The sequence below is a fragment of the Lepidochelys kempii genome, chromosome 4 (assembly GCF_965140285.1).
Source record: "Lepidochelys kempii isolate rLepKem1 chromosome 4, rLepKem1.hap1, whole genome shotgun sequence".
Lineage (NCBI taxonomy): Eukaryota > Metazoa > Chordata > Testudines > Cheloniidae > Lepidochelys > Lepidochelys kempii.
The window spans coordinates 8,695,184-8,718,841 of NC_136383.1; the positions used below are offsets into that span (position 1 = coordinate 8,695,184).

A 23,658-nucleotide genomic window follows, 5' to 3' on the forward strand; every position below is an offset into this window, starting at 1 on the left:
ACCAGCACTGGGGCTCCCCTCCTACAAGCTGAATTCACCTAAGAGCTGAAATCACTGAGTGTTGTGCTAAGTAGTGGGGGAGCCTGAAGATATATTGTGGAGCGGTTGGCGGCCGGCTGGAGTGCCTTGCGGACCGGCTGGTGGAGCAGTTTGTGGATGGCAGGAGCTGCTTGTGGAGCTGAGCGAAGGAGTTTGTGGGGCGGCTGGCGGAGCGGAGCTGAGCGAAGGAGTTTGTGGGGCGACTGGCGGAGCGGAGCGCAGCTGAGCGAAGGAGTTCGTGGGGCGGCTGGCGGAGCGGAGCGCTGCTATGGAGCTGTCAGCTTCAGATCATGTAAGGTGCCTCTTACCCCCGTCCCATTTCCACCCAGGTTGGGAGGTAAAGCTCCGCAGATAAACTTTTGAACTCTGGGGCTGCCCTGACCAGGGACAGAGACTTTTGGAGCATTGGACTTTTGGGACTTTGGGTGATTTGGGGTTGCTGGACTCAAGGACCAAAGGGAAAGGACACGCCCCAATTTGCTTGGGGTGGGTTTTTTTTTGCTCATGGGTTGTGTTATGAATCCTGTTGGTGGTGTTTCCCCAACATAATGCCACATTGTTTCTCTCTGTTATTAAAAGGCTTTTGCTACACTCACACTAGGTGCTTGCGAGAGGGGAAGTATTGCCTCTTGGAGGCGCCCAGCGGGGGTGGTATATATTTATCCCAGGTCACTGGGTGGGGGCTCGAGCCGGTTTGCATTGTGTTATTGGAATGGAACCCCTAGATATTGAACCCGGCCCTTGTTGCTGCCAACTCTGACGGGCAGAAGGGTTACATATGCAAGAGACTAGCTCTCTCTCAGAATAATGGGCTACAATCTCTAATCACAAACGCATGAGAATGTTCTAGCTTCTGAAGCGCTAAAGCAGACCTTTCACCGAATATGAGGGCGTATCTATATTAGCAAACATCACGAGTAGACGTCAATCAATTTTAAATTGATTTATCACATCAGTGCAAACTCCTAGTGCAGACACATTACAACTGCTTTAAACCATGTTTATACTGGTTCTCTGAATTCAGTAAAATAATCAGATCAAGCTAAACTGCTTTAAAAATGACTTAAACCAGTTTAAGTGCATATACATTAAAAGTTTGCACTGGTGTAAGTTGATTAGGTTACATAAGAGCAAAATACCATGTGTAGATGTGCCCTCTAGGTACCTGTATTTTATCCCTTTCACTCTAGCTAACTAATTAACCACCCAAAACAAAGCAGGAATTCAGGGGATAGGTGGTTCTGTTATGCCCACACGTCTCAGGGATGCCAATAAGAAAAACCATTTTAAAGGGTGGGAAAAGTTGGCACGTATCAACATTTATTCTTCCATTGAAAGCAGCTCTCTCCACTATGCAGCCAATACTGAGAATAAGCAACTAGAGATTTTATAACAATTTCAGCCGCCTGACTTTCAAAAATAAAAAGTTACTTTCTGCGTCAGAGGTTTTAAAGCCAGCAGGGACCATTATGATCATCTAATTGGACTAGCTGCATTACACAGGCCTGAGAATTTCACCCAGTGGTTCCTACATCCAGCCCAATAACTGATTTTGGAAGCCTCTCTCAGCACTATACAAAAGACCTAGAGAGCCATTGTGGCAGCACCCTGCAGAGAGAAAGTCATAGCACATGATACAAAGAGCATTAACCAAGTACTGCACTTGTGCTGACTGAATGTCGGGCAGCCCAGTAATACTCAGCAGTGGCTTCAGGTGTTTCAGTAATTAGAGGAGTGTCTAGTTTCCTTTATGACACTGTTGTTTACTTTGTGGTAGGAGGTCATGGGAGACTAGCAAACTCCAGAGACTGACATTAAGAGCTCTGAAAAGATCTTTGATGCTGCAAGTTTTCATTAACCCATATTTGTGCCATATTTGCCCAGTAACTTGTCACATCACCCACTGTTATGCAGTTATCCGATACTGATGAGGATGCCAATAAATAAACCATGCAAGGAAAGGCCCTGCTATCATTCACTTGCACATGAGCTTATGCTGCCATGAGAATCTGAACAGTTTTCTCTCTGGTTTTGCTTTAAAATCTAAGACTTAACATTTCACTGACATAGATTGTCCCCTCTGGCATTAATAGCCATGACAGGGGAATGTTTACTGAAAATCCTCATGAAGATGAACCCAAATTGCCCCGTTAGGGGAGCAGGGTTCCCACCTCCCAGACCTTTGGATTCCACAAGATTCACCTCGATCCTGGCAGGGGATCTGCAAGAGGCCACGGCCATCTGTACAAAGGCCCCACATTCCTTCTGTTGGTTGTTGACCACCCCAGCCAGTGCCATTGGATTCCCCTGTGGAAGCTCCCAGGTTCCTGGGACAAGGGCTGCCAAGATAGGTCAATATGGCCTGGAACTGTATTAATTTTTTCAGGCATCTTCTGTGGGGCTGGAGGGTGGATGATACGCATCTCCCGGATTCCACTCCAGCCCTCTCCTCCCCCAGTGTGGATCTTAGACCCTGCAGTGAGCCCTCTGCAGGGTCTAGGAAGTGCAGGGGGATGGTGCTAGGGAGGCTCTGGAGCCCCAGTTGCATGGGGAGGAGGGGAGATGCACACACCAGATCCCCATGCAGCTCTCAGCAGGGATGATTCTTACACCAGTCATACTGTATGCGTTAGGCAGTGGAAGAGTTAACTGAGCTTACGGTTGTTTGGAGACCACAGGTGCCTGCGTTAGCCTTGACTGGGAAAACAGGATGGCAGCTGCAGATTGGCTGTCATGATTGTGTCCCCTTTAGGGCATCTTTTATAATATGTATTAGCCAAAGCCCTACTTAACTTGAGATTTTGCAGAAATTGGGGATTCCACAATATTAGGCTTCCACCACAAGTTTGACAGTGGGAGTCCCCACTGTCAGCCCCATGATCCTGCTCTCAACCCCAGGCCCCCGTCTCAGCCCCGGGAGGCCAATAGTTGAAAATGGCAGAAAAGTAATAATGGACATTATTACAGTTCTTCCTATGAGCCCCAGCTGAGACTGGGGCCCTATGGTTTTAGGTACTGTACGAACATACAGCTAGAGCCAGCCTCTGCTGTGAGAGCTGACAGTCTAAACAGACAACGGGTAGAGAAAGGATGGGGAACTGAGACATGGAGAGAGTAAGTGATGGGCTGACTTTGGGCAAATCACTTCACCTCTCTGTGCATCAGTTTCCCCAGCTGTGTAATAGGGAAAAAATGCCGACCTCTTTTGTAAAGTGCTTTGATATCTGCTGATGGAAAGCTGTTGCAGAGCTGGGACATGAAGCCAGGTCTCCTGAGTTTCAGTCCAGCGCCTTATCCACAAGAACATGGTGCTTCTCAAATGTGTGTGTGTTTATGGAACACTTTGTGTGAACATCTCTTGGACTAGAGGCCGTTTGCAAACTAGGTTTGTTATGTACGTTCACTATTTTCAATCATCCCTGTGTGACTGGTCCTATGCAGACAGCAGCCCTAACAGCAGCATCTGACAGCAAAGCTTTGCCCTCACATCTGTGTTTGCTAGCGGGGGCAGGTCACAGTAAACTGCTGTTTGGAGAGAGTTTTTTATTGCCAAAATGAGTGGGAAAAGCAGGAAGGCAGAGCGACTCCCCGTGTGTCAAGAGAATGAGATGCAGCTTTAAGCAGTGAGATTGGAGTATCTAGAAGAGTGTGTTGATCTGCAGAGAAACGTGCACATCATGGTTTTTCTGACAGAGAAGATGATGGCACTAGTGTAATTCCCTGTGAGAAGAGGGAGGAGTAGGAGGGCTCTAACAGCCAAGAACAAGACATGGTGAAGGAGAGAGAATTTTTGACCACTAATCACATGATCCATCCATCCATTACATGCTCTCTGCAGAACACTTGATGGAAAAAAGGCATGACATGATTGTAATGACTTGGTTTGTCAGCAGGACGCTGTCCAAATGGGTGGACTGACTGTCAGTCGATAATTTGACATGCTTAGCTGTGGACAAGTTTTCATGAGTGTTCAGTACCTAGAGGGAAAGCAGCATAACTGACGTCGATAAGCGCCCTAGATTTACTAAAATAACAAAATACACAAACATTCAGAAGAGGGGGGAAAACAGGTACTCAATAAGAAGTTGAACAAGTAACATTCCTGTGACGCTTTCCAAGGATGCCCAGAGTTGTGAGGCCCCTTGCTGCCGCCTGCCCTTGCTGTGAGGAAACATTGTCTGGGCCTGCTGGGGATCAGCTCCCCAACTCCATTGACCACAAGCCCTTCCCAGTAGGCCGTGCAAGCCCTGCTGTCTCTCTCCAAGTGAGCAATTGGCACGTTCCAGCTCTCAGGCCCTCTGAACATCTTCCTGGAGTGTCCACCTCTGGTCCCCTGGACACGAACAGTATTCACAGATTGGGGGTACTCTTCCTTTGGAAGCAGCCAGCTTATCAGTTTCACCTCAGATCCCCGCTCCACTTAATACCCAGCACGGACACATGTTTATAGTCAAATAAAGTAAAAGTTTATTTAACACAGCATAGAGATGCAAGTGATAGCAAGTAGAAATATTGGAAACAGATGATTATATAGAAAACAAAATCATAACATGCATTCTAGACTTAATTAACAAAATACTCTGATGTCTTGTAGAGTATTGCTTACTCAAAATCTTTACAGAATTTCACAGCCACGCTGGCTGTGACCCTTTCATAAGACAAACACATTGTTAGCTTGCTTCCTTCATGAAGGAGTCTCTGTGTTTCCTTATATCCCCCAGATATCCCCTAACAGTCCTCTGTCATTAGTCAGAAACGGGATACCCTCTGCTGTTGTATCCTGTGAATTTCCTCTCTGGCAGTTTTCATAATCTTTTATTCTGCCTGGGGCTCAGTATGAAAATAGATCCAAAATTGCCATGAATTGTATGCCCAATGACACACATATGACCAGTCAGGGAAATAGGCATCTGGTACCTCTTGCCTGAAAGGAACATGTCCGAGTTACATCACCGCCTGGTAACCTGCCTTAACTTTAAGACCTTAGGAACACAGATACTTAACTGCTTAAATATGATCTGTACACACATTTTGCAGTGATCAGTGGGCTAGTGGCTCTCGGTAGAGACCTCACATTCTCCCTTCTGTGGACTATTTTGCTACATCCGACCCAGGAATTCCTGTAAAAAACCCTATGCACTCCTGTGGCCTCTGCCAGCTGGCATGCAAAGGTCTCTGGGTCACAAGTCCCTTAATTCAGAATACTCATTTCAGCTCCACTGACTGTATCATAAACTAAACACAACAAAATAATTCCTCTGAAGACTGCTTTGGACTGGCTTTTATTAAAACTTGTCAGCTTATTGGAACTACCCATTTAACTGATAACAAACCTACATCACTATAAACCCTACTCACTGATCCAGAGTTAAGAACCCCCTTCTGCCGTAAAGCTGGGGAACGTATTGTGTATTCAGTTTGGTTGTTTGTAGGCTTTTTCATTGATCAGAGGCTAGGATCCCAGTCCTACTTGTGGGCTCTAGCAGTTTCTGTCCTTCACTTCCTGTTTTCTAAGATTAGCTGCGCTCCTTTCTCTTCCCCAGTGCTAAGTTACAGGATTTGCCATCCAAGAGGTGGAGTCTGGCTCTCTGGATTTTATCTTTCCAGGAAGTGGATTTTTGAGTGGAGAAGTTGGTCCAGTAAAAGATGTTACCTCACTGACCTCACATCTCTAATATCCTGGGACAAACATGGCTACAACACTGCATACAATAATGGTTCCCAAAGGCACTTTGTTATTGCTTGCATTGAAAGGGGAATGAGGAATTAGATTAATAATATTTAGCTTTTACTGAATACTTTCCATCCAGAGGTCTCGAAGCGCCTATCATATTGACATTCAGCAGGACATGTGCTCCTAAATCACTTCAGTGCTTTTGAAAATAAGCTCCAGCACTCTATTCTAATAGATTTTTATAGCAAGCGTATCACTGCCGTACAGTATCTGAGTACCTTCCAGTAGTGCATTAAGCATCACCATCCCCATGGTATAGAAGGGAAAAACTGAGACAAAAGGTGGGATTTTGCAGCTATGATGTGGAGGTGCCAAGGTAGCTTAAAGCTGTTTCAGGAGCCAGAGTGGCCCCTGGCATAAATCAGAGTAGCTCTAATTTATGGCAGCAGCACAGAAATCTCACCAACAGAACAGTTATGAGACTTGCTAAGGTTACACAGCAGGTCATTGTCAGAGTGCAGGTCACTTTACTCCCAGTCCAGTGCTCTAGCCACTGGACCTCACTGCTGCCACATATGTTCTTCTAGTTATTAACCATTTTACTACATTGTGCGGAGCCTTTTTTAAAAATCAGCATCACATTAGCTATCCTGCAATCGTCTGGTACACAGGCTGATTCAAAGTAAACCACAGTTAGTAGTTCTTCAATTTCATATTTGAGTTCCTTCAGAACTCTTGGTTGAATGCCCTCTGGTCCTGGTGACTTATTACTGTTTATCAATTTGTTCTGACACCTCTTCTACTGACACCTCAATCAACAGTTCCTCAGATTTGTCACCTAAAAAGAACGGCTCAGATGTCGGGATCTGCCCCACATCCTCTTCAGTGAAAACCACTGCAAAAATTAATTTAGCTTCTCTGCAATGGCCTTGTCATCTCTAAGTGCTCCTTTAGCAACACGATCATCCAGTGGGTCCACTCACTATTTGGCAGGCTTTCTGATGTATTTTTTTGCTGTTAGAATTTGAAGAGCAACTAGCTAAGTACACAAAAACTTGCTTGGTCTGTTATATTATACATTTACACTTGACTTGCCTGAGTTTATGCTTTTTTCTATTTTCCTCACTAGGACTTAACTTCCAATTTTAAAGGATGCCTTTTAGCCTCTAACCATCTCTTTTACTCAGCTGCTTAAGCATGGTGGAATTTTTTTGGTCCTTTTACTGCCTCAATTATGGTGCTTTTAAATAGTCTCCATGCAGTTTGCAGGCATTTCACTCTTGTAACTGTTCCTTTTAATTTCCGTCTAACTAGCTTCCTCATTTTTGTATAGTTCCCTGTTTTGAGGTTAAATGCTATTGTGGTGGGTTACTTTGACACTTCTCCCCCTCCAAGAATGTTATATTTAATTACATTATGGTCGCTATTGCTGAGAAGCTCAGCTATAATTTACCTCTTGGCCATACCCTGTGCTCCACTTAGGATTAAAATCAAGAATTGCCTCTCCCATGGAGGGTTCCAGGACAAGCTGCACCAAGAAGCGGTCATTTAATGTGTCTAAAAATTTTACCTCTGTATCCCTTTTTGAGGTGACATGTACCCAGTCAATATGAGGACAGTTGAAATCCGCCATTATTATTGGGTTTTCTGTCTTCATATCCTCTCTAAACACCTTCAAAGTCACCATCACCTTCCTGATCAGGGGGTGGGTAGTATATTCCTACTGCTATACTGATTATTCAAACATAAATTTCTATCCACAGAGATTCTATGGTTCAGTTTAATTCATTTTAGATTTTTACTCTACTTGACTATGCTGTCTTTCACATATAGTGCCATGCCCCCACCAGCTCTGTCATTCCTATATATTTTGTACCCTTGTATTACCGCAAACCCACTGATTATCTTCATTCCACCAAGTTCCACCTATTATATCAATATTGTCATTTAAGGCCAGGCACTCTAGTTCACCCATCTTAGTATTTAAACAGCTAGCATTCATCTGATGAAACATAGGAAAGCCCTTTCTTCATATCTCCATTTGGCATCTGAATGTCGAGCCTTTCATCTGCTCTTTATAATGTGCATCAAATCTCTCATTCTGAGCCACGGTGAAGTAATTTTTCCAGTCTCCTGAAATCCCTGGTGGGAAGAAAAAAAAATGAATGACTAGTTTATTCTCCCCTTCCGGGCTCCTGCCCCACTCTCTTACACACTAGTGTTCTCGAAGCAGAGGGTATAAGTTCATAGAATCAGTGAAGAGAGGAGGGGTAGGGAAAAAAATGTCAGGAGTCCATTGTAAATATTTCCCAAAGATACTCCAAAAGGCCCTAGCATAGTCCTGTGATCCTAGTGCTGTTCAGACAGAATTCTAAGTCAGGTTTTCAGTGTTCTTTTTGCCTAGATGCTTAACAAGAACAAAGGAGAAAAATGTAACAGATCAAAAGGCTGCAAGAGACTTTCAAGTTAAGCAAGTTAGAGTTAGAAGCAGTGGGAGACATTTATTTGAGGAGCCAGTCCTATGAGGTTGATGGGGTCCACACAAACTTTACATTGTCCTCACTGCTGGGGACTGTGTGTGTGTCGTGAGCAGAGGGGTCCTATGGAACATCTCTTCACACCAGTCATGCATCTCAGGATGTATGATTAATGCACGTACATTTTCCAAACTTCTGAGTGATCTTGGATGCTCAACTTGAGACACCTTTAAGGGTCCCCAATTTTCAGAAAATGCTCAGTACCCACCTTTTAAAACTCAAAACCTTAAAAGGTGTCTCAGGCTGGTCACCCAAAAGCACCAGGAACTTTGGAAAACTTAGGCCAGTGTCTATTTTTCTTTTCAAGAGAGAAAAGGATCTTTGTATCCAAACAATTGTTTTTAAGATGCATGCAAGAAACACCAACAGTAATTAGCACTGTTGAACTGTCAATGGATACTGTGTGCACTCCCAGACTGATGATACTGGCATCTGTGATCTCTTCCTGCAGGCCAGTGTCACATATTAACCCAGGTCCAGGCATGGCAAATCATTATTGTTATTTGTATTGCACCTGAAGTCCCGCTGGGGTAAGTACATAGACATAGTATGAGACAAACTGTGCCCGGAGGAGTTTATAGTGTAAACGAACAAGGGCACTTCCTTCTGGATATCCCCATTTTGCAGATGGCAAAAGTGAGGCACAGGGCAATCAAGGCCCACCTCCTCAAAGGTATTTAGGCTTCTAATATCCACTGATTTCAGGGCCTCAGAGATTTGCTCAATGCCACGTGGTAAGTCAATATCAGAGCAGGAAACAGAATCCAAATTTCCTGAAGCCCCAGCTAGTACCAAAACCACAAGATCAGTCATCCTTTCCAGAGTGCTACACCAGGATCTGCATGCTAGAAACGAAACAGGAGAACCTTCCTCGTAGTAATTTATCTGAGCTGGGCCTTCCATATGCAGCTCAACCATTAACTGGGCTTGGCTCACAGAGAAAAACACTGACCCTGGGAATTTCCCTTCCTGTGAAAGTGGGATCAGGAGCTAGTAATAGTTGTAGAAAACTGTTCCTGCTGTTATCTTACTGGCCTTTCCTGTAAACTTCTTACCTTTTCTCATGAATGGAGACACAGTGTGGTCCATAGCCCAGGTTGGCATCATTTCATAGTTGACAGTAGGATTCTTCTTCATCTCCTGGAAGGAGGTATGGTGGAGGATTTTATTCACCACTTCCTCCTTCAGGTCCTTTCCCAGAAACTGGAGCACCTTCTCTATTTCGCGCTTTGGGTCCTGCAGAGAGACAGGCAGATAGACCCTCAGGTGGTGAGACATGATAAAAGATAATATATTACTGAGTAGAAGTTTTCCTAGCCACTCTTGGATGTGTTGGTAGAATGTGACAGATCTTTTTTGTATTCATTTGGGACCTAATCCAGAGACCAGTGGAGCAGACCTCTAATGAGCAAAGAGCAGCTCTTTTAATGAGTGATGCATCATAATAACAAATCATTTCTAGAGCTCAGAAAAACTTTTGAAAGAAAGGATCACCAAAGGCTTGCTATCCTGGACAACTAGCTTTCAACAAAACACTCCATTTACCAAGCGGGCTGCTACTTACACACTAGTGTTCTCGAAGCAGAGGGTATAAGTTCATAGAATCAGTGAAGAGAGGAGGGGTAGGGAAAAAAATGTCAGGAGTCCATTGTAAATATTAAAAGTAAACTGCTTGAATTTGAGATCTCGCAAAAAGGGCATTAAATTAAGCTTCTAAAGTTCGAGCACTGATAGTCATATGAAATAACTTCCCCTTTTAAAGACAGAGACAGAAGCTAGCTGAAACCTTTAAACAAAAAAGTCTCACCAGCCCTAAACTCTAACCTCAGCCAAACTGCAGCTCAGCTATACAATCTCTTGGATCCATCACTTATTGGTTTTAGACAATCAGCCACCACTACATACTTTTTTATTCTTTTGCGTGTGCATGTATTTCCCCCCGCCCCCTTAAAACACCTTTCCATCTTGCTTTCTGTAGCCAGGAGGAAAAAGGGGCCCCTCACCAAAAAAACCACCCAAAATCCAAAACAACCAAAGTTAGAACAAACCAACCAAGTAATATTAATCAGTTTCCTACTCTCCAATGAGAAGCTGCAGTGTGGCCTTCCCTGAAATGCTGCAGTCCTAGCACCAGGGTGTGTTGGGGAAAGGTATAAATAGTAGCCCTTAGAAATCCCCTGCCTCATATGACCTAAAGTGGAGTCTAGCAGCCCATGCCTAGTATTGTAGCCGCTTCTGGTTCCAGTAAGAACGCAACCCAAACCCCTTGCCTTAAGGTAAGAATAGCTAAAAGCATCTTTACACAAAGAAAATGACCAGCATAGCTATGCAAGTAAAAATCCCTGTATACACACTCCCATCCTAGCCTTTCCCCAAGATAAGCCTTAAGTGTCTACTTTTGAGAGAGAATGAAGCCAGCTCCGCAGTTTGCAGCCTGCAGTGGAGTGGTTTGTTTTCTTTCAAAGTTATATCCAACTCAAGGGCTTTAACACCCGTTAACAGATGTACCCCTTAGATTTCCCAATCCTCTGTGGCGGTTTGCTGAGTCACAACCAGCTTCAGCTGCCAAATAGATTTCAACTGCATTCCCCATGCACGGCACGCTAAGGATGTAATTGTACAGCTGCAAGCAATCGAGCTCAGTGCAGGTGCACAGAGAGCTTCTGGTGGTATGTCAACTCTTCTACATATTTGCCTGGTTTTACACTGGTTTGCCTGGTTTCATAAAAAGCACTAGCCAAGTCCGTACAACCTAAAATTTCATACAGACAAAATGAGAAAGTAAGCAATTTTTCAGTAATGGTGCACGGTGACACTTTTGTATTTTTATGTCTCATTTTGTAAGCAAGTAGTTTTTAAGTGAGGTGAAACTTGGGGTATGCAAGACAAATCAGACTCCTGAAAGTGAGTCCAGTAGTCTGGAAAGGTTGAAAACCACTGATCTAGAGCTCCTTATTTAGGTGTGTAAATAGGAACTGGGTTTTTCTGGAAATCTAGTTGCTGTTGTGGGGGGCACTTTTGAAACTTTTGCCTTACGTGACTCTGAAGCAGAATGGAACAGACCTAAAGCTCCCCTGACTTCCTTCCTGTGCTTACCAAAACTACCCTGTGTTCACCCTCAGAACTTCAGTGTGTAAAATCTATGACCATGTGTGTTCGTTGTGTTGCTGTCTGACTGAATGCAAAGATGTGAGACATGGGAATATTTAAGGATGGCTCAAATATGAATTAAAGATCCATTAGACTCCTAATAAATCACTGGCTCAGGCTAAGCCTGGTCCTCCTCCCTCTTTGTTAGTGCTCTGGGTGCAAAAGAGAATAGGCTGGGGAGGAATAACCCTGTTAATTGATTTGCCTGGTAGGTGGTGAGGGCCAGCTGGTGGGAGCTCGCTAAGAGGGGCAGGATGTGTGTGTGTGGCAGGGGGCTTATTGTGTTACATAAAGGATGAGAGGAGGGTCCTGGTCCCTCCATCCCCTCCTAGTTCTACCTTCTCTTGGGGTTGACAGGGGCACAAAAGGGAGTGTTTATGGACCAGACTAAAATCAGGTCTGGGGAAAAGGCCGGGGTCATTGCTTTCTAAACTAACGGGGCATGAGCCATCTAGCAGTTTAGGGATTGTTTACCATATTATTATAAGAAGGCAAGGGGTGGATTAAAATGAATCATGGTTTGGATCAGCTGAATCCACTGTTGTACCTCTGGGTGGCGGCTGTAGGCAGGAAGTTTGGGGCTGTGTACTTGCTGCCTTAGTTCGGCCTTCAACGTGGCTGGTTCCGGGATTGTTTTGTTAATATGCAAAGTATTTTCCCACTGGGTGTAGTAAAATAGGCGATTGCAGAACCACCCCACCACTCCTAACGATGCCAGTGTTGCAAACGGACATGCAGGAGAGGAAGGATGAATTTCTGGACTGGCACTCAGGAGATGTGGGTTAAACTCCTGGATCTGTCACAGATTCCCTCTAGGCAAATCACTTAATCTGCCAGTATCTCAGTTCAACAGGAGTAACACTGCTACTCTCCCATCCGGGGTGTTGTGAGGCTACACTCATTAATGACTGGGACATGCTCAGATAGGACAATGAGGGGAGCCCTATATATACCTAGATAGATGTTAAAATCACCCTCCTTCCTTAGGGAAAGGGGGCATTTGGAGCAGGATCCCCTGGCATCTGCTCATCGCTCCGCCTTCCTCACCTTTTTCATGTCCTCGTAGAACATGTACAGAATTCGATAGGCCTTTTTCTTCTCCCACCAGCCTTTGACGTGATCGTACCAGGATCCATAAGCCACTACATCCAGATTGAAACAAGCAACAAAGAGAAGGAGGAGAGAGATATCACAGCTCGTACTGGTTCTAAGAGTGTCACAGGGGACGTGAGCTGTTAGGTTATTATACCAGTCTCCCAGAAGAGTCTGGGAGCCCCGTTGCTTGGGACTTTTAAAACCAGGCTGGACAGAACAGTGGACTGTGTGCTATGTGCACTAATCCTGCACTGGGGCAGGGGGTGGATGGGATGAACTGCTGGTCCTTTTTCTTCAATAACCAGCTGGAATTTTTAAAGGCATTTTTAAAGGGTACATCTACACAGTGATTAAAAATCCAGGGCATTGAGTCTCCGAGCCTGGATCAGCTGCCTCAGGCTCATGGGGCTCAGGAAGCAGGGCTAAAAATAGCAGTGTAGACATTCAGGATCAGGCTGGAGCCCAGGCTCTGAGACCCTCCCCCTCGTGGGGTCTCAGAGCCTGAGCCCAGCTCGGGTTGCCAGTTTTGCTTGGATGTATTCCTGGAGGTTTCATCACATGACATAATCTTTAATTCAAGATTAACCTTTAATTCCTGGAGACTCTCGGACAATCCTGGAGAGGTGGCAAGCCTAGCTCCAGAGCAAGCCCAAACATCCACATTGCAATTTTATAGACCTGCAGCCTGAGCCCGAGTGAACTGAGCTGGGCTCTTAGACTTGGGGCTGCAGGTTTTTTATTGCAGTGTAGATCTACCCGGAGGCACCATCTGATCTGCTGCTTTCTCCTCCCAACCCCTGCGCTCACACTGAGTTGAACCTATTTCTGTGGGGCAGGCAGGAGAAGATGGGCACGTTGAGTCCCCAGTATTGGTCAATGCCTCTGGACAGAGGGATAAGGTAGCTGAGAACGGTTTGGAGGGGAGGGGAGGGGAGGGGGGGATTAAAAAGGTAACTAACCAGATATGTTACATGCTTGTTCTATGTTGTCTGGCCGGGTGTTTTGTCTAGTTAGATTGTGCCGTCTGGGGAGGAGTCATATCATTCTCTGTGTGTGCACGGTGCCTGTGTGGAGCTGTTGGGCCCCACTGCAATGCCAACATTAAATAATCATTATTATTTTGGCCTTAACAAGGCTTTGCAAACTTCTCTTCTAAGTAGCGTGTAAACATTCTGGTGGGTTTCGATTCTTGGCCCCAGACCAGAAACTGAAATGTTTGGGCTCTGCTCCTGAAGGGGAGGATTGTGAGGGCACCAAGTATAGTAAGAATTATTTCTGTTACAGCAGCCCTGTGGGATTCCCTCGTGTTAGGTACTGTACACACATAGTGAGAGACAGCCCCTGCCCCCAAGAGCTCACAATCTAAACAGATAAGACAAGGTGGTAGAGCAAATGGAGTCACAGAGCGGTGACTTGCCCGAGGTCACACAGGGAGGTGAACTGACTTGCCCAAGGTCACCCAGCAAGTCAGTGGCAGAGCTGGGACTAGAACCCGGGTCATCTCAGTCCTAGTCCTGTGCCCTATCCACTGAACCACATTGCCATGGCTTAAAGTTCACATACTGCCCTAAGGAACTCGCAGTCCTGTCAGGCTCTGCGGAGCCAGGGAAAGTCACTAACACTGGACCCTTTATAACGCAATTGAATAATATATCCCTGGATTCTTGCCCAGGGGGTGAAGGGACAATCTCTTTTCTGTTGTTTATGTTCTTATGCCACACCTGTTACTGTGGTTTCTGAGAGGTTACTCCTACCTTTCCCAGCCATGAACTTCCCCAGGAACTCATCCAAGGTGCCGGGGTCTGGATGCAACTTTGCCATCTGGTAGAAATGGTAATAAGAGACAGCCACATCCTTGGCATTTCGGGCAACATAGATCATCTGCAGGACAGAAAAGGGAACGTAGTGCAGTCTGCATTAGCAGGGGCTGCAGGGATTTTGACCTGACCCCCTGCATAGGTCTGGAAGAGATTTCCCCTGCTCCAGTACAAACACCATCACTGTACAACTGGCATATGAATTATGGGGAGGTTGCCTTTCTGAGGTGTCTGGCACTGGATGCTGCTGGAACCAGGAGGCAGGCGTAGTTGGGCTGAAAGATGACGATTCCTACATCGCTGCGTCTCTCTGGGATGGCTGGAGCTGGTTACCTTGCAGTCCTGCTCCCAGAAGGAGACAGGGAGGAGCTGAACTGGGAGGTGGGTCTTCACTATCCGAGGCAATGGCGCTGTGGCCAGCTGTTCTGTGCCTGGAAAACACACAGGGGGTTAAAGGTTAAAGGAATTATCTGGAGCACCTGGCACATCCTGAATGAACAGCCTGTGCTCACTGGAGAATGAGTCAGCACGTCCTGCCTCTTCCTTTCAGGATACCGAGAAAGACGGAGGTGAGGCTAAATGCCCTCCCCACCCTAACTCTCCTGCTGCTAGCTGCCTTCTCACGCAGAACCACTGCACCTGAATCTTTGATCAACTCCACTGATTTGTTTATTGCAGCCACCAGTCCAAATTTACCCTCTCTCTTTAAAACCCTCCATGGGCCCACTTCAGCTTGTCTCTTGGACCTTGCCTGTCCCTCTGCTCATTTAGCTCTGGTTTCCGCTGTGACATGCCAAACAATCCTGCAACTGCTGGTGCAGATTCACCCTCTTGGCAACTGCTGCTGTCTAGAATGACTTTCCTGCATCTCTCTGCCTCATTCAAGAGGGCCTCTCTCATTTCGGATCTCATCCTCGCTGATAACTCTTTAGTTAAGCACTGGAACAGGTCACCAAGGGAGGTCGTCAAATCCCCACCTTTGGAGGTTTTAAGAACAGGTTAGACAAAGACCTATCAAGGATGATTTCGGTATACTTGGTCCTGCCTCTGCACAGGGAGATGGACTAGAAGGCCTCTCAAAGTGCCTTCCAGCCCGACATTTCTAAGATTAGTAGCAGCAAAAGGAAAAATAAATTATGATTATTTATTTAGCATTGCGAGTGCTTTACAGACATGACAGGGTCTCTGAGCCTAAGAGCTTACAGTCTAGCTAAACATGGGTAGGGACTTGGGCTAGGGTGGGCAACAAAAGCAGCATAATTGTCCCTTTCTCCATTTAAACTTTTCACCTGAGAATCACAGTGAGAGAGCTAAAAGAAAAGGAGGACTTGTGGCACCTTAGAGACTAACCAATTTATTTGAGCATAAGCTTTCGTGAGCTACAGCTCACTTCAAGAGCTGCTTTCTTTTGACACGGAACAAGGAACTCCACCAGAATAAGATAAACCTAAGGCTTTGTCCCTAAAGCTGCTCTGTTTCACTCTAGAGTTTCTGGCTTCCAGCTACAGATTCAAAGAAGCAGAACAAAAAGCACACACTGGTGCCACAACATTTTTCTACTGATTTTGTTTTCCTGTGATGAGGAGCAGGATTAATAAGCAGGAAACAAATGAGCTTTAAGGCAGGCTTTGGAGGAGAAATGGGATGATGTGATGCTGACCGGGTCAGGGAAGGTGTCCCTGGCTCTGTAATAGCGTGTTTAACCCTGTAAAGCATGTTGGTGTACAGTTTGTACAAAGACACTATAAAACCAGCTGCACTGTTGTAAAGGTTGAATTACATACAGCATTAGAATCAGTCTAGAGACAGCATTCTCCTCCTTCCATGGCTCCTGTGGGAGGGGGCTCTTGCATTTGTCTGATCTCCTGTACAACGCTTACCACTTAGGAGTCCAGGGAAGCTCATTTCCATGAAAGGGACTCGATTGAAAATTGCATCCCGTTTACATTTCTCCTCGTCCCCATCATTGTAAATCATGTCCACGATTTCACTAATCCAGGTTGTGCCTGGAACGTAGATTGAAAGGAGCATTTCAGAGGTAAGCGTATTCTGTCTCCTACTGGTGGATGGATATAAAGTTAGGTGACCCTCTCCCCACCCCCACATTTAAATACACTCTTATTTTTACTTGCCTGATTTTGGGTAGGTGGAAATGAGAAGGTCATCTGGTCTGGCCTGGAATGATTCCACCTGAGCCCAGTTCTCCACAAAATGCCGGTAGAGGGGAATTTCATGGATAACCTCTAATTCCTGCCTTGATAAATGTTCCATCTTGGGAGGGCTGAGTTAAGGTGAGGAAAAAAGGGGTTAAATGGCTCTCATTATTTGCATGATAACTGTATGGAAGACATCCCTACACATCATGGAACTAACACTGGTTTCCAAGAGGTGGGGGTGGAAGAAGTAGAATTCTGTTGTTCTTGATTTCTGTAGTCTCTCTTTACATGAATCAATATACTTTGCAATTTCTAAACAAAAAAAGCCAACCAAACAAAAAAAACCCACAAAAAGCTTTGTTAAAGAAGAGTTACCATTGGATTTGTTCCACTGGAGCCCAGTGTAGCCTTTTATTTTATTTAAATTTTGTAACGTGGTATTACACTACCGTGGGTTCAGCTCTGGCAGCTACAGTTTCAAGCTTAACGGTGAAAGTCACCTCTGCTACTTGCTTTAGATTTAGAGTCTCTAGGGCAGTAGTGGGCAACCTACGGACCATAGACCACATGGGGCCTCTCGGGGTAATCCATTGGCGAGCCGCGAGACCGTGTTTACATTGAGTGTGCACAGGCACAGCTGCCCGCAGCTCCCAGTGGCTGCGGTTCGCCATTCCCAACCAGTGGGAGCTGCGGGAAGCAGTGCAGGCTGCAGGGACGTGCTGGCTGCCGCTTCCCGCAGCTCCCATTGGCGGGGAACCGCGGCTACTGGCCGTGCCTGTGGATGGTCAATGTAAACACTGTCTCACAGCCCACCAGCAGATTACCCTGATGGGCTGCGTGCGGCCCATGGGCCACAGGTTGCCCACCATTGCTCTAGGGACACATAAAGACCAAGGGTAGCGACCACACAGACATTCACAAGTCCAAGGTCTAGTCTGTTTTACAAGTTTTTTTAAAGTTACAAATAAAGTTATGATTACCCAAGCATCTAGAAATTCTATACAGACCTATGCACTAGTTAGAAATATAGCGCTACTCACATCCTTAACAATAGTGTTAGGGTCTGATGGGTCTCTCATGGATTGATCATCAGTAGAGGGATGGTTCCTGCTGGAGTTTCCCATAGGGAGCTCAGTTTTCCTAGTCTAGGCACCCCCTTTTTTATAATGTGATTCTGACTATACGTCATTAGCATTTCTGCACATAGCACACTCTGTGGTTAGGGCATGTGTTAGAAAAATGTGATTACCAGGTATCTTGTAAGTAAAATATTACTTTTACTGTTAATTTTTTGCAATATCACCCATTAGTTCATCTTTTCCTGTAATCTTAAGGCATCAGGTTATTCTTTGGTCACTTACTTATATCAGCATTCCTTAACTCTATGGCTTACGTGTAGCTAAGCTAAAATCTTGCAGGCCTTAGCCCAGAGGATTGCAACCCCGCTTACTTAGATACCTAATACATGAGAATTCCCTCTACATACTGATCAATCTTAAACTTCTGTAATCCTACAATATAACTCTATTTAGAATACAATGATTATATATAACATAACATGTTAGTTAATTATAACATCACACAATTAATGAACAATCAACTAAAATCATTGGCTACACCAGCTAATGCCCCAGAGCAATATTACTTGTGCTTTGCAAAAATCCAGACTCTTTAAAACAACAGGCACGTTCACGTTGCTAGAAAGGAACAGCTTGTTTCCTTGCTACCATATAATATTTCGTCATTCATTATCACCCCCCCAACCTGCAACTCTCACCCAGTATTAACTGTCTCCTGGGTTTCCTGCATAATGGAACTCTGCTATTTGATATACTCCTGATTTTATATAGTGTTTCTTAAACAGGCAAGATGGTCCAGCAGTTAGGGTTCTGGCTGAGACTTGGAAGACCTGGGTTTAATTCTCTGCCACACACTTCCTGTGTGATCTCAAGCAACTCACTTAGTCGCTGTTGTGCCTCAGTTCCCTATCTGTAAAATTAGGATAATAGTGCTGTCCTACCTCACAAGGTGTTAGATTGAAAGGTGCTCAGATCCTACGGTAATGAGGTCCATATAAGTATTCAGCTAGAAAATGTGAGTATGGTTTTGTAAGGATTATGGTTTTAGGGTACATTAGATTATGAGGAAATGTATAGAATTCTGACAGTGTGGTGTGTGAGTGGATCAGAAGAATATTTATAATGCATAGAATTTGAATGAGTGATTTGATTGTTATGAAATGTTAATTATATAGTATTGTAGGGGTAGGTAGGCATAGGCACATTTCTCTCATGATGCAAATAGCATGCATTTTAAGTGGTTAATGCAAAATGCTTGGGTTATAATATGTTGAAATGAATCCTTGGAATAGAAGATAGGCTGTTAGAAATGGAATCCTCACAGTATCGTCTTTGTGTCCTGAGTAAAACTTTCAGGAGCATCATGCAGCTAAAACCCAGTTTAAAAATGTTACACTTGTGAAATGAATGTTAGCACTGTGTGTTCCCACCCAGTCTTCATTACTACAAAATCAAGCATTCATGCCAATCAGCTTTCCCCATAGCACAAGGAAAACGAGTTAATAGACACAAATGGGCTTGTCAGAAATAAGACTGAACTTCAGAACCCAAAGTTGCAATGTATGCAAATGATAAACAGTGTATACAGAAGTGAGCTGTAGCTTACGAAAGCTTATGCTCAAATAAATTGGTTAGTCTCTAAGGTGCCACAAGTACTCCTGTTCTTTTTGCGAATACAGACTAACACGGCTGCTACTCTGAAACCAGTGTATACCTAAATTAATTGATTCTCTTTCTGCTGACCCTGGTGTAAATCAATAGGGCAAATGTTGTAACCATCCTAATTACTTCCTCCTTATCGTTAGCCAGTAAAATCTATGGGGCAGATCCTGGGCTGGTGTAAATCAGGGTAACTCCATTGAAGTCAGTGGGTTAGATTCTCAATGGAGCTATGCTGATCAACACCAGTTAAGGATTTGGCCCAATCTTCTTTTGTTAAAACCACTGATGCAAAATCCCCACAAGGGACCCAGTTTCCTTGTTTTAACTGGACCACAACATTAGCAATTTTATGGAACCTCAGTCAAGCAAAAGCTATCTGGAATGGACAAGATTAAACACATCAAATATATTTTCAGCCCGTAGGAGCTTTAATTATGGAAAGGCAAAGTGATGCTATGGCAGTATAAACTCCGGTAAGATACTCTTGAGCGTCTTTCTCAGTAGAATGTTGTTTGATTAAAAAATTAAATTTAAACTTTTGATATCACCAATAAAGTCTTCTTTTAATCCTGGGCACCTCGTGTATTTTGAGATTCCAGACGAGCAAGGAGAGGCTGGAATGCTGTATTTTTCACATCATTCTTTCAGGCGTAATCTAATCAGAGGACCTTCCTCTAAATCCCAAAGCTTTCACCAGAAAACAACAAAAAATGCCTTCTGTAGGGATAATTCCCCAGGCTCTCCCCTCCACATTGCTCCTGAAAGGATGTGTGGTAAGACCCAGTATCTTTCTCAGAATAACAGATTATATGACATTTCTATCTTTTAGGCACCATATCTCTGCTCCATCTGAAATATGAGACTGAATTTTAGACTGGAAGACTTTAAGGGCCCAATCCAAAATCCACTAACTTGATGGGATTCTTTCCATTGATTTCACTGGGCTTTGGATCAGGCCATAATGGCATGATGAACCAGATTGCCCCTTGAAGTTGTAGCAAATTTAAGGGGTCCCGGTGTTGCTATCATAGTGTTATGTTTCAGTTGGGAAAAACAATTCTTCCATTTCCCAGGGAGGTGAATTGTCAGGCCTGAATACGTAAAACCTGTCTAACAACGTTACAAACGTTACAGCTTCTTTTTGTCTCTGTCCATCTTTCACTCCATTTTTATGGTGGTAATGCACATATGAAGGAAGTGTTGCAGACCCCAGAGAGAGCAAATTGCAGAGTTTTAAATCCCTGAAAAGCAGATGTATACAATATGTTAGAAGTAGATCTTACCTTGCTCTCTTTGTAGAGGATATCTCTTGCTTTCAGCCTAGCTTCACCTCTCTCCCACATAAACCCAAGTAATTGCAGTTTTATTATTGCTAATTAGCAACTTAAAATATGCTGAATTGTGCAGCCTGGGTTAGAAGAGCAAAAAACCTCTCTAATGTTGAAGGAATTAACCCAGAGTAATCTTAGACTTCCTGATTGTCTGTTTTCCTTGTGTTGTTCATTTTTGACCTTTGCACAGTGTTATCAACCCCAGGCATTCAAAAATCATGACTCAGGCCCCCAGAATAATCAGCCTGGCTTTAAAATCATATTTTAAGAAAATTGGAATCTGTCTATTTGCCTTCTGGTTTTTTTTAACATTTTGGGTCCACTCAGAAAATGCTTTCAAGCTATTCCCTACAATCATGAGAGCTAGAAACTTTTTTTTAAAAATGAAAACTGAGAGTACATAACTCCTGGAAATGTCACATATTGCACAACTCATGATAAAACTACAAGAGTTGACAACACTGTACATCCCAAACAGATGTAAAAGGGTGTTTCCCCAATGCAACACTGTGTATTGTAATATCAAAACTAGTGTGGTATTCAGTAACAGCTGCAGGTACCGCCAAGAGAGGGGTCTCAGGAAAGCTACGAGCATTTCCAGTTCAAGCAGGCTGAGTGATTCTTGGACTGGAAGCTACCCCACATGGGGAGAAGTGATACACACACACTCCCGTACACCTCTCTCTCACAGGGAGGGTGACTGACTGACCTGACCCTCCCTGCCTGGTGCTCTCTGTCCTCCATGCCTGGCTGGGCCCCCAGGATGGACCCGCCTCTCCTAGTATCTGGTGCCACATCTTCCCAAGACAACAGGTGGCAGGACGGGGGGGGGATGCAAAGTCACATGCCCCCTCCTCCCTCCCAGATTTCTGCCAGAGCTCATACCAGAATGTGGCCAGCAGCAGCCTTTCAACACTGTGTGGGAGGGAAGGTATGGGAGCTGCTTCAAGCCACGGGGGGGGGCGGGAGGAGAGGGAGAGGAGTGGGGCAGGGGAGGGATGACCTGCCCATGTCTTTGCAGAGGTCATCTCTTCCCTCACCCTCTGCTCCCCTGGGGCTGGAAGCAGCTGGTCCCTTCCTGCCCCACAGTGTTGAAAGGCAGCTTACACCCACAAGCTGCTGCTGGTCACCGACATAACCCAGCCACCTCCTGTCCCCTGGCTACAGCGCAGGCAGGAAGGGGTTAAGCCCTAAGGATGCATTGTGCACCAGGGCCCAGGAAACCTGACTGTAGGGGCTTCATGGAACCCGACTAGAGAGATGGCTCAGCAGGGGAGGGTGCCTAGGGGATGCAGCAGCCCCGCACTCCCTGGAGGCAGGACCCAAGCCGTCGGAGGGGGGGGAGGAGGGGGTTAAAGGGGTGCTAAGCTAAGTCCCTGCTCGGGGGTGGGGGGCTGCTGTGGAGCCTGCAGGTTCAGGGTGTGAACAGGCTGGATATCGTTTCCCCCGCCACGCCAGAGTTTAGCTGAGGGGCAGAGAGGCTTCCCCCGTGTGCGGAGCTTTGGTACACGCAGGGCTCGGCTCCTCCTGGCCAGCGCCCAGGGCCAGAGGATCTTGGGCTTTCCCAGGGCACCGGCCCAGCCAGAGGCAGTGGGGGAAGAAAGGAGCCTGCTGGCCAGGCTGCTGGTAAACTGAGTACTCCAACTGGGGGCGGATTCTCCGCACAGCACTGGGAGCAGGACGCGCCCCTCCCAGGGGGGATGTAAAGGAGCAGTGGGGCTGGGAAAGGGGCAAAGCAGGGAGAGGACAGCGAGAGGGGGATCACATAGAGGGCCAATAGGTGGGCAGCAGAGGTGACATGTAACCGGACGCCGCCTGTTTCCTGCCCACACTCACCCACCACAGCAGCGTGCAGCCCAAGCCAGCTGGAAACTGGGACAGGGCCCTGCTGGCTGAGAGCCGGCACGCAGCAGGAGCTGCGCTGAGGGACCAGCATAGGGAGCGGCCAGCCCCATGTGCTGCAGCTTTGTCCATCTACCAGCCTTGCACACCCACCGCCATCGTTGGCCACGGGACCCTCCCACTCAGTGCTAGTAGGCAGGCAGCTGGCGAGCAGGGATCCGGCCAGCAGCAGGACCCGCAAGTTTTGATGTGAGGGAGACAGAAAATATGGGACAGTTTGCCCATATTTAAGAAAAAGTCGGGACACCTGCAGTAAGGCTTAAAAATGGGACTGTCCCTTTAAAAATGGGAGGTCTGGTCACCCTAAGTCTGAGTATCAGCTGAGCCTGTGTGCAGCTGAGCAGATCACAATTTTCAAGGGCTTGCGCAGTGCACACAAAATGGATCAGACACACTCCCTTTTCTCCCCAGGTTCCTTAGGTGATCCAGCCCACCTTTCAGAGAAGCAAAAGTAAACAATCTGAATGACAACGCAAACGTATCCCACACTCTCTCGGCCTTTGCAGTATAATACCTGGATATCAGAGGGCTTCCACGGGTTTTACTTCAGGGGAACCCCTGCTCCTTATGTCTTAGAGTTGATCCTTCTGCGAGAGCTCTGAGTTTCTTCAGTCCCAAGTCTCTGTTTTTCCCGCTTTTAGGCCTCAACAAGTTAAGAAACTACTGACTTTTCACTTCCTGGTTCCACCCTGGACTACGTTTAAAGGGCTAATGACTAAATAAAACAAGCTGGTCTCGACATGTTCCCACTTGTCCTTTGGCTCTCAGCTCCCATGAAGTACCTGTAGTTTCTCTGTCAGGTTCTAGCGTGGCATTGTGCGGCATATGTATCTCCTTCATTCAGTCTTGTCAAGGATGTTTTCTTGTGTCCTTTGTGTTGCACACAATCCTGGCCCAGAAGGAAATGAGGAGAGAGGGAATCTGAATAAAGGAGACAGCAGTGGGGCCTAAAGAGGGTGGTGTTTCTAAAAGATCAGCTGTAGTTCAACCAGAAGTTGCAGCCCTGATGCAGGAGTGACTGGATAGAATTCTACAGGAGGGCCAGACGAGATGAATGTAATATAGTCCCTTCTGGCTTTAAAATCTATGACTCTAGAGCTATGAGATGGAGGGGGGTGACTCTGCTGGAAGGATATTTGCAGACACCCATCAGTGACTCGTGTAAACTCCATACACACAGCTGGCCATGAAATGGCATGAATCTCCCTGGTGATTA

General features: G+C 45.6%; 1 protein-coding gene across 2 annotated transcripts; it reads right to left on the bottom strand.

Annotated features, from left to right (window-relative positions):
* Positions 1–4,544: 4,544 nt before the first annotated feature.
* Positions 4,545–23,081, bottom strand: LOC140910092 (sulfotransferase 1 family member D1). 2 transcript variants are annotated; one of them, XM_073340268.1, is made up of 8 exons: positions 22,957–23,081; positions 16,445–16,593; positions 16,193–16,318; positions 14,646–14,743; positions 14,250–14,376; positions 12,448–12,542; positions 9,306–9,486; positions 4,545–7,855 (listed from the first exon to the last, which is right to left on the bottom strand). In XM_073340268.1, exons 2-8 carry the CDS (start codon positions 16,581–16,583, stop codon positions 7,743–7,745), a joined length of 879 nt encoding a protein of 292 aa, XP_073196369.1. In that variant the 5' UTR covers positions 16,584–16,593; positions 22,957–23,081; the 3' UTR covers positions 4,545–7,742. The 2 variants fall into 2 exon arrangements, with proteins under 2 accessions (XP_073196369.1, XP_073196370.1); XM_073340269.1 differs by lacking the exon at positions 22,957–23,081 and having other exon boundaries at positions 16,445–16,679.
* Positions 23,082–23,658: the final 577 nt, after the last annotated feature.

Bases quoted from the DNA above. Each gene is read 5' to 3' on its own strand.
- LOC140910092 (XM_073340268.1), bottom strand. From the start codon at position 16,583: ATGGAACATTTATCAAGGCAGGAATTAGAGGTTATCCATGAAATTCCC. The intron at 16,319-16,444 runs GCAAGTAAAAAT...TCTACGTTCCAG, and splicing joins TTCCACCTACCCAAAATCAG to GCACAACCTGGATTAGTGAA. The intron at 12,543-14,249 runs GTAGGAGTAACC...ATCTGGATGTAG, and splicing joins GAAGTTCATGGCTGGGAAAG to TGGCTTATGGATCCTGGTAC.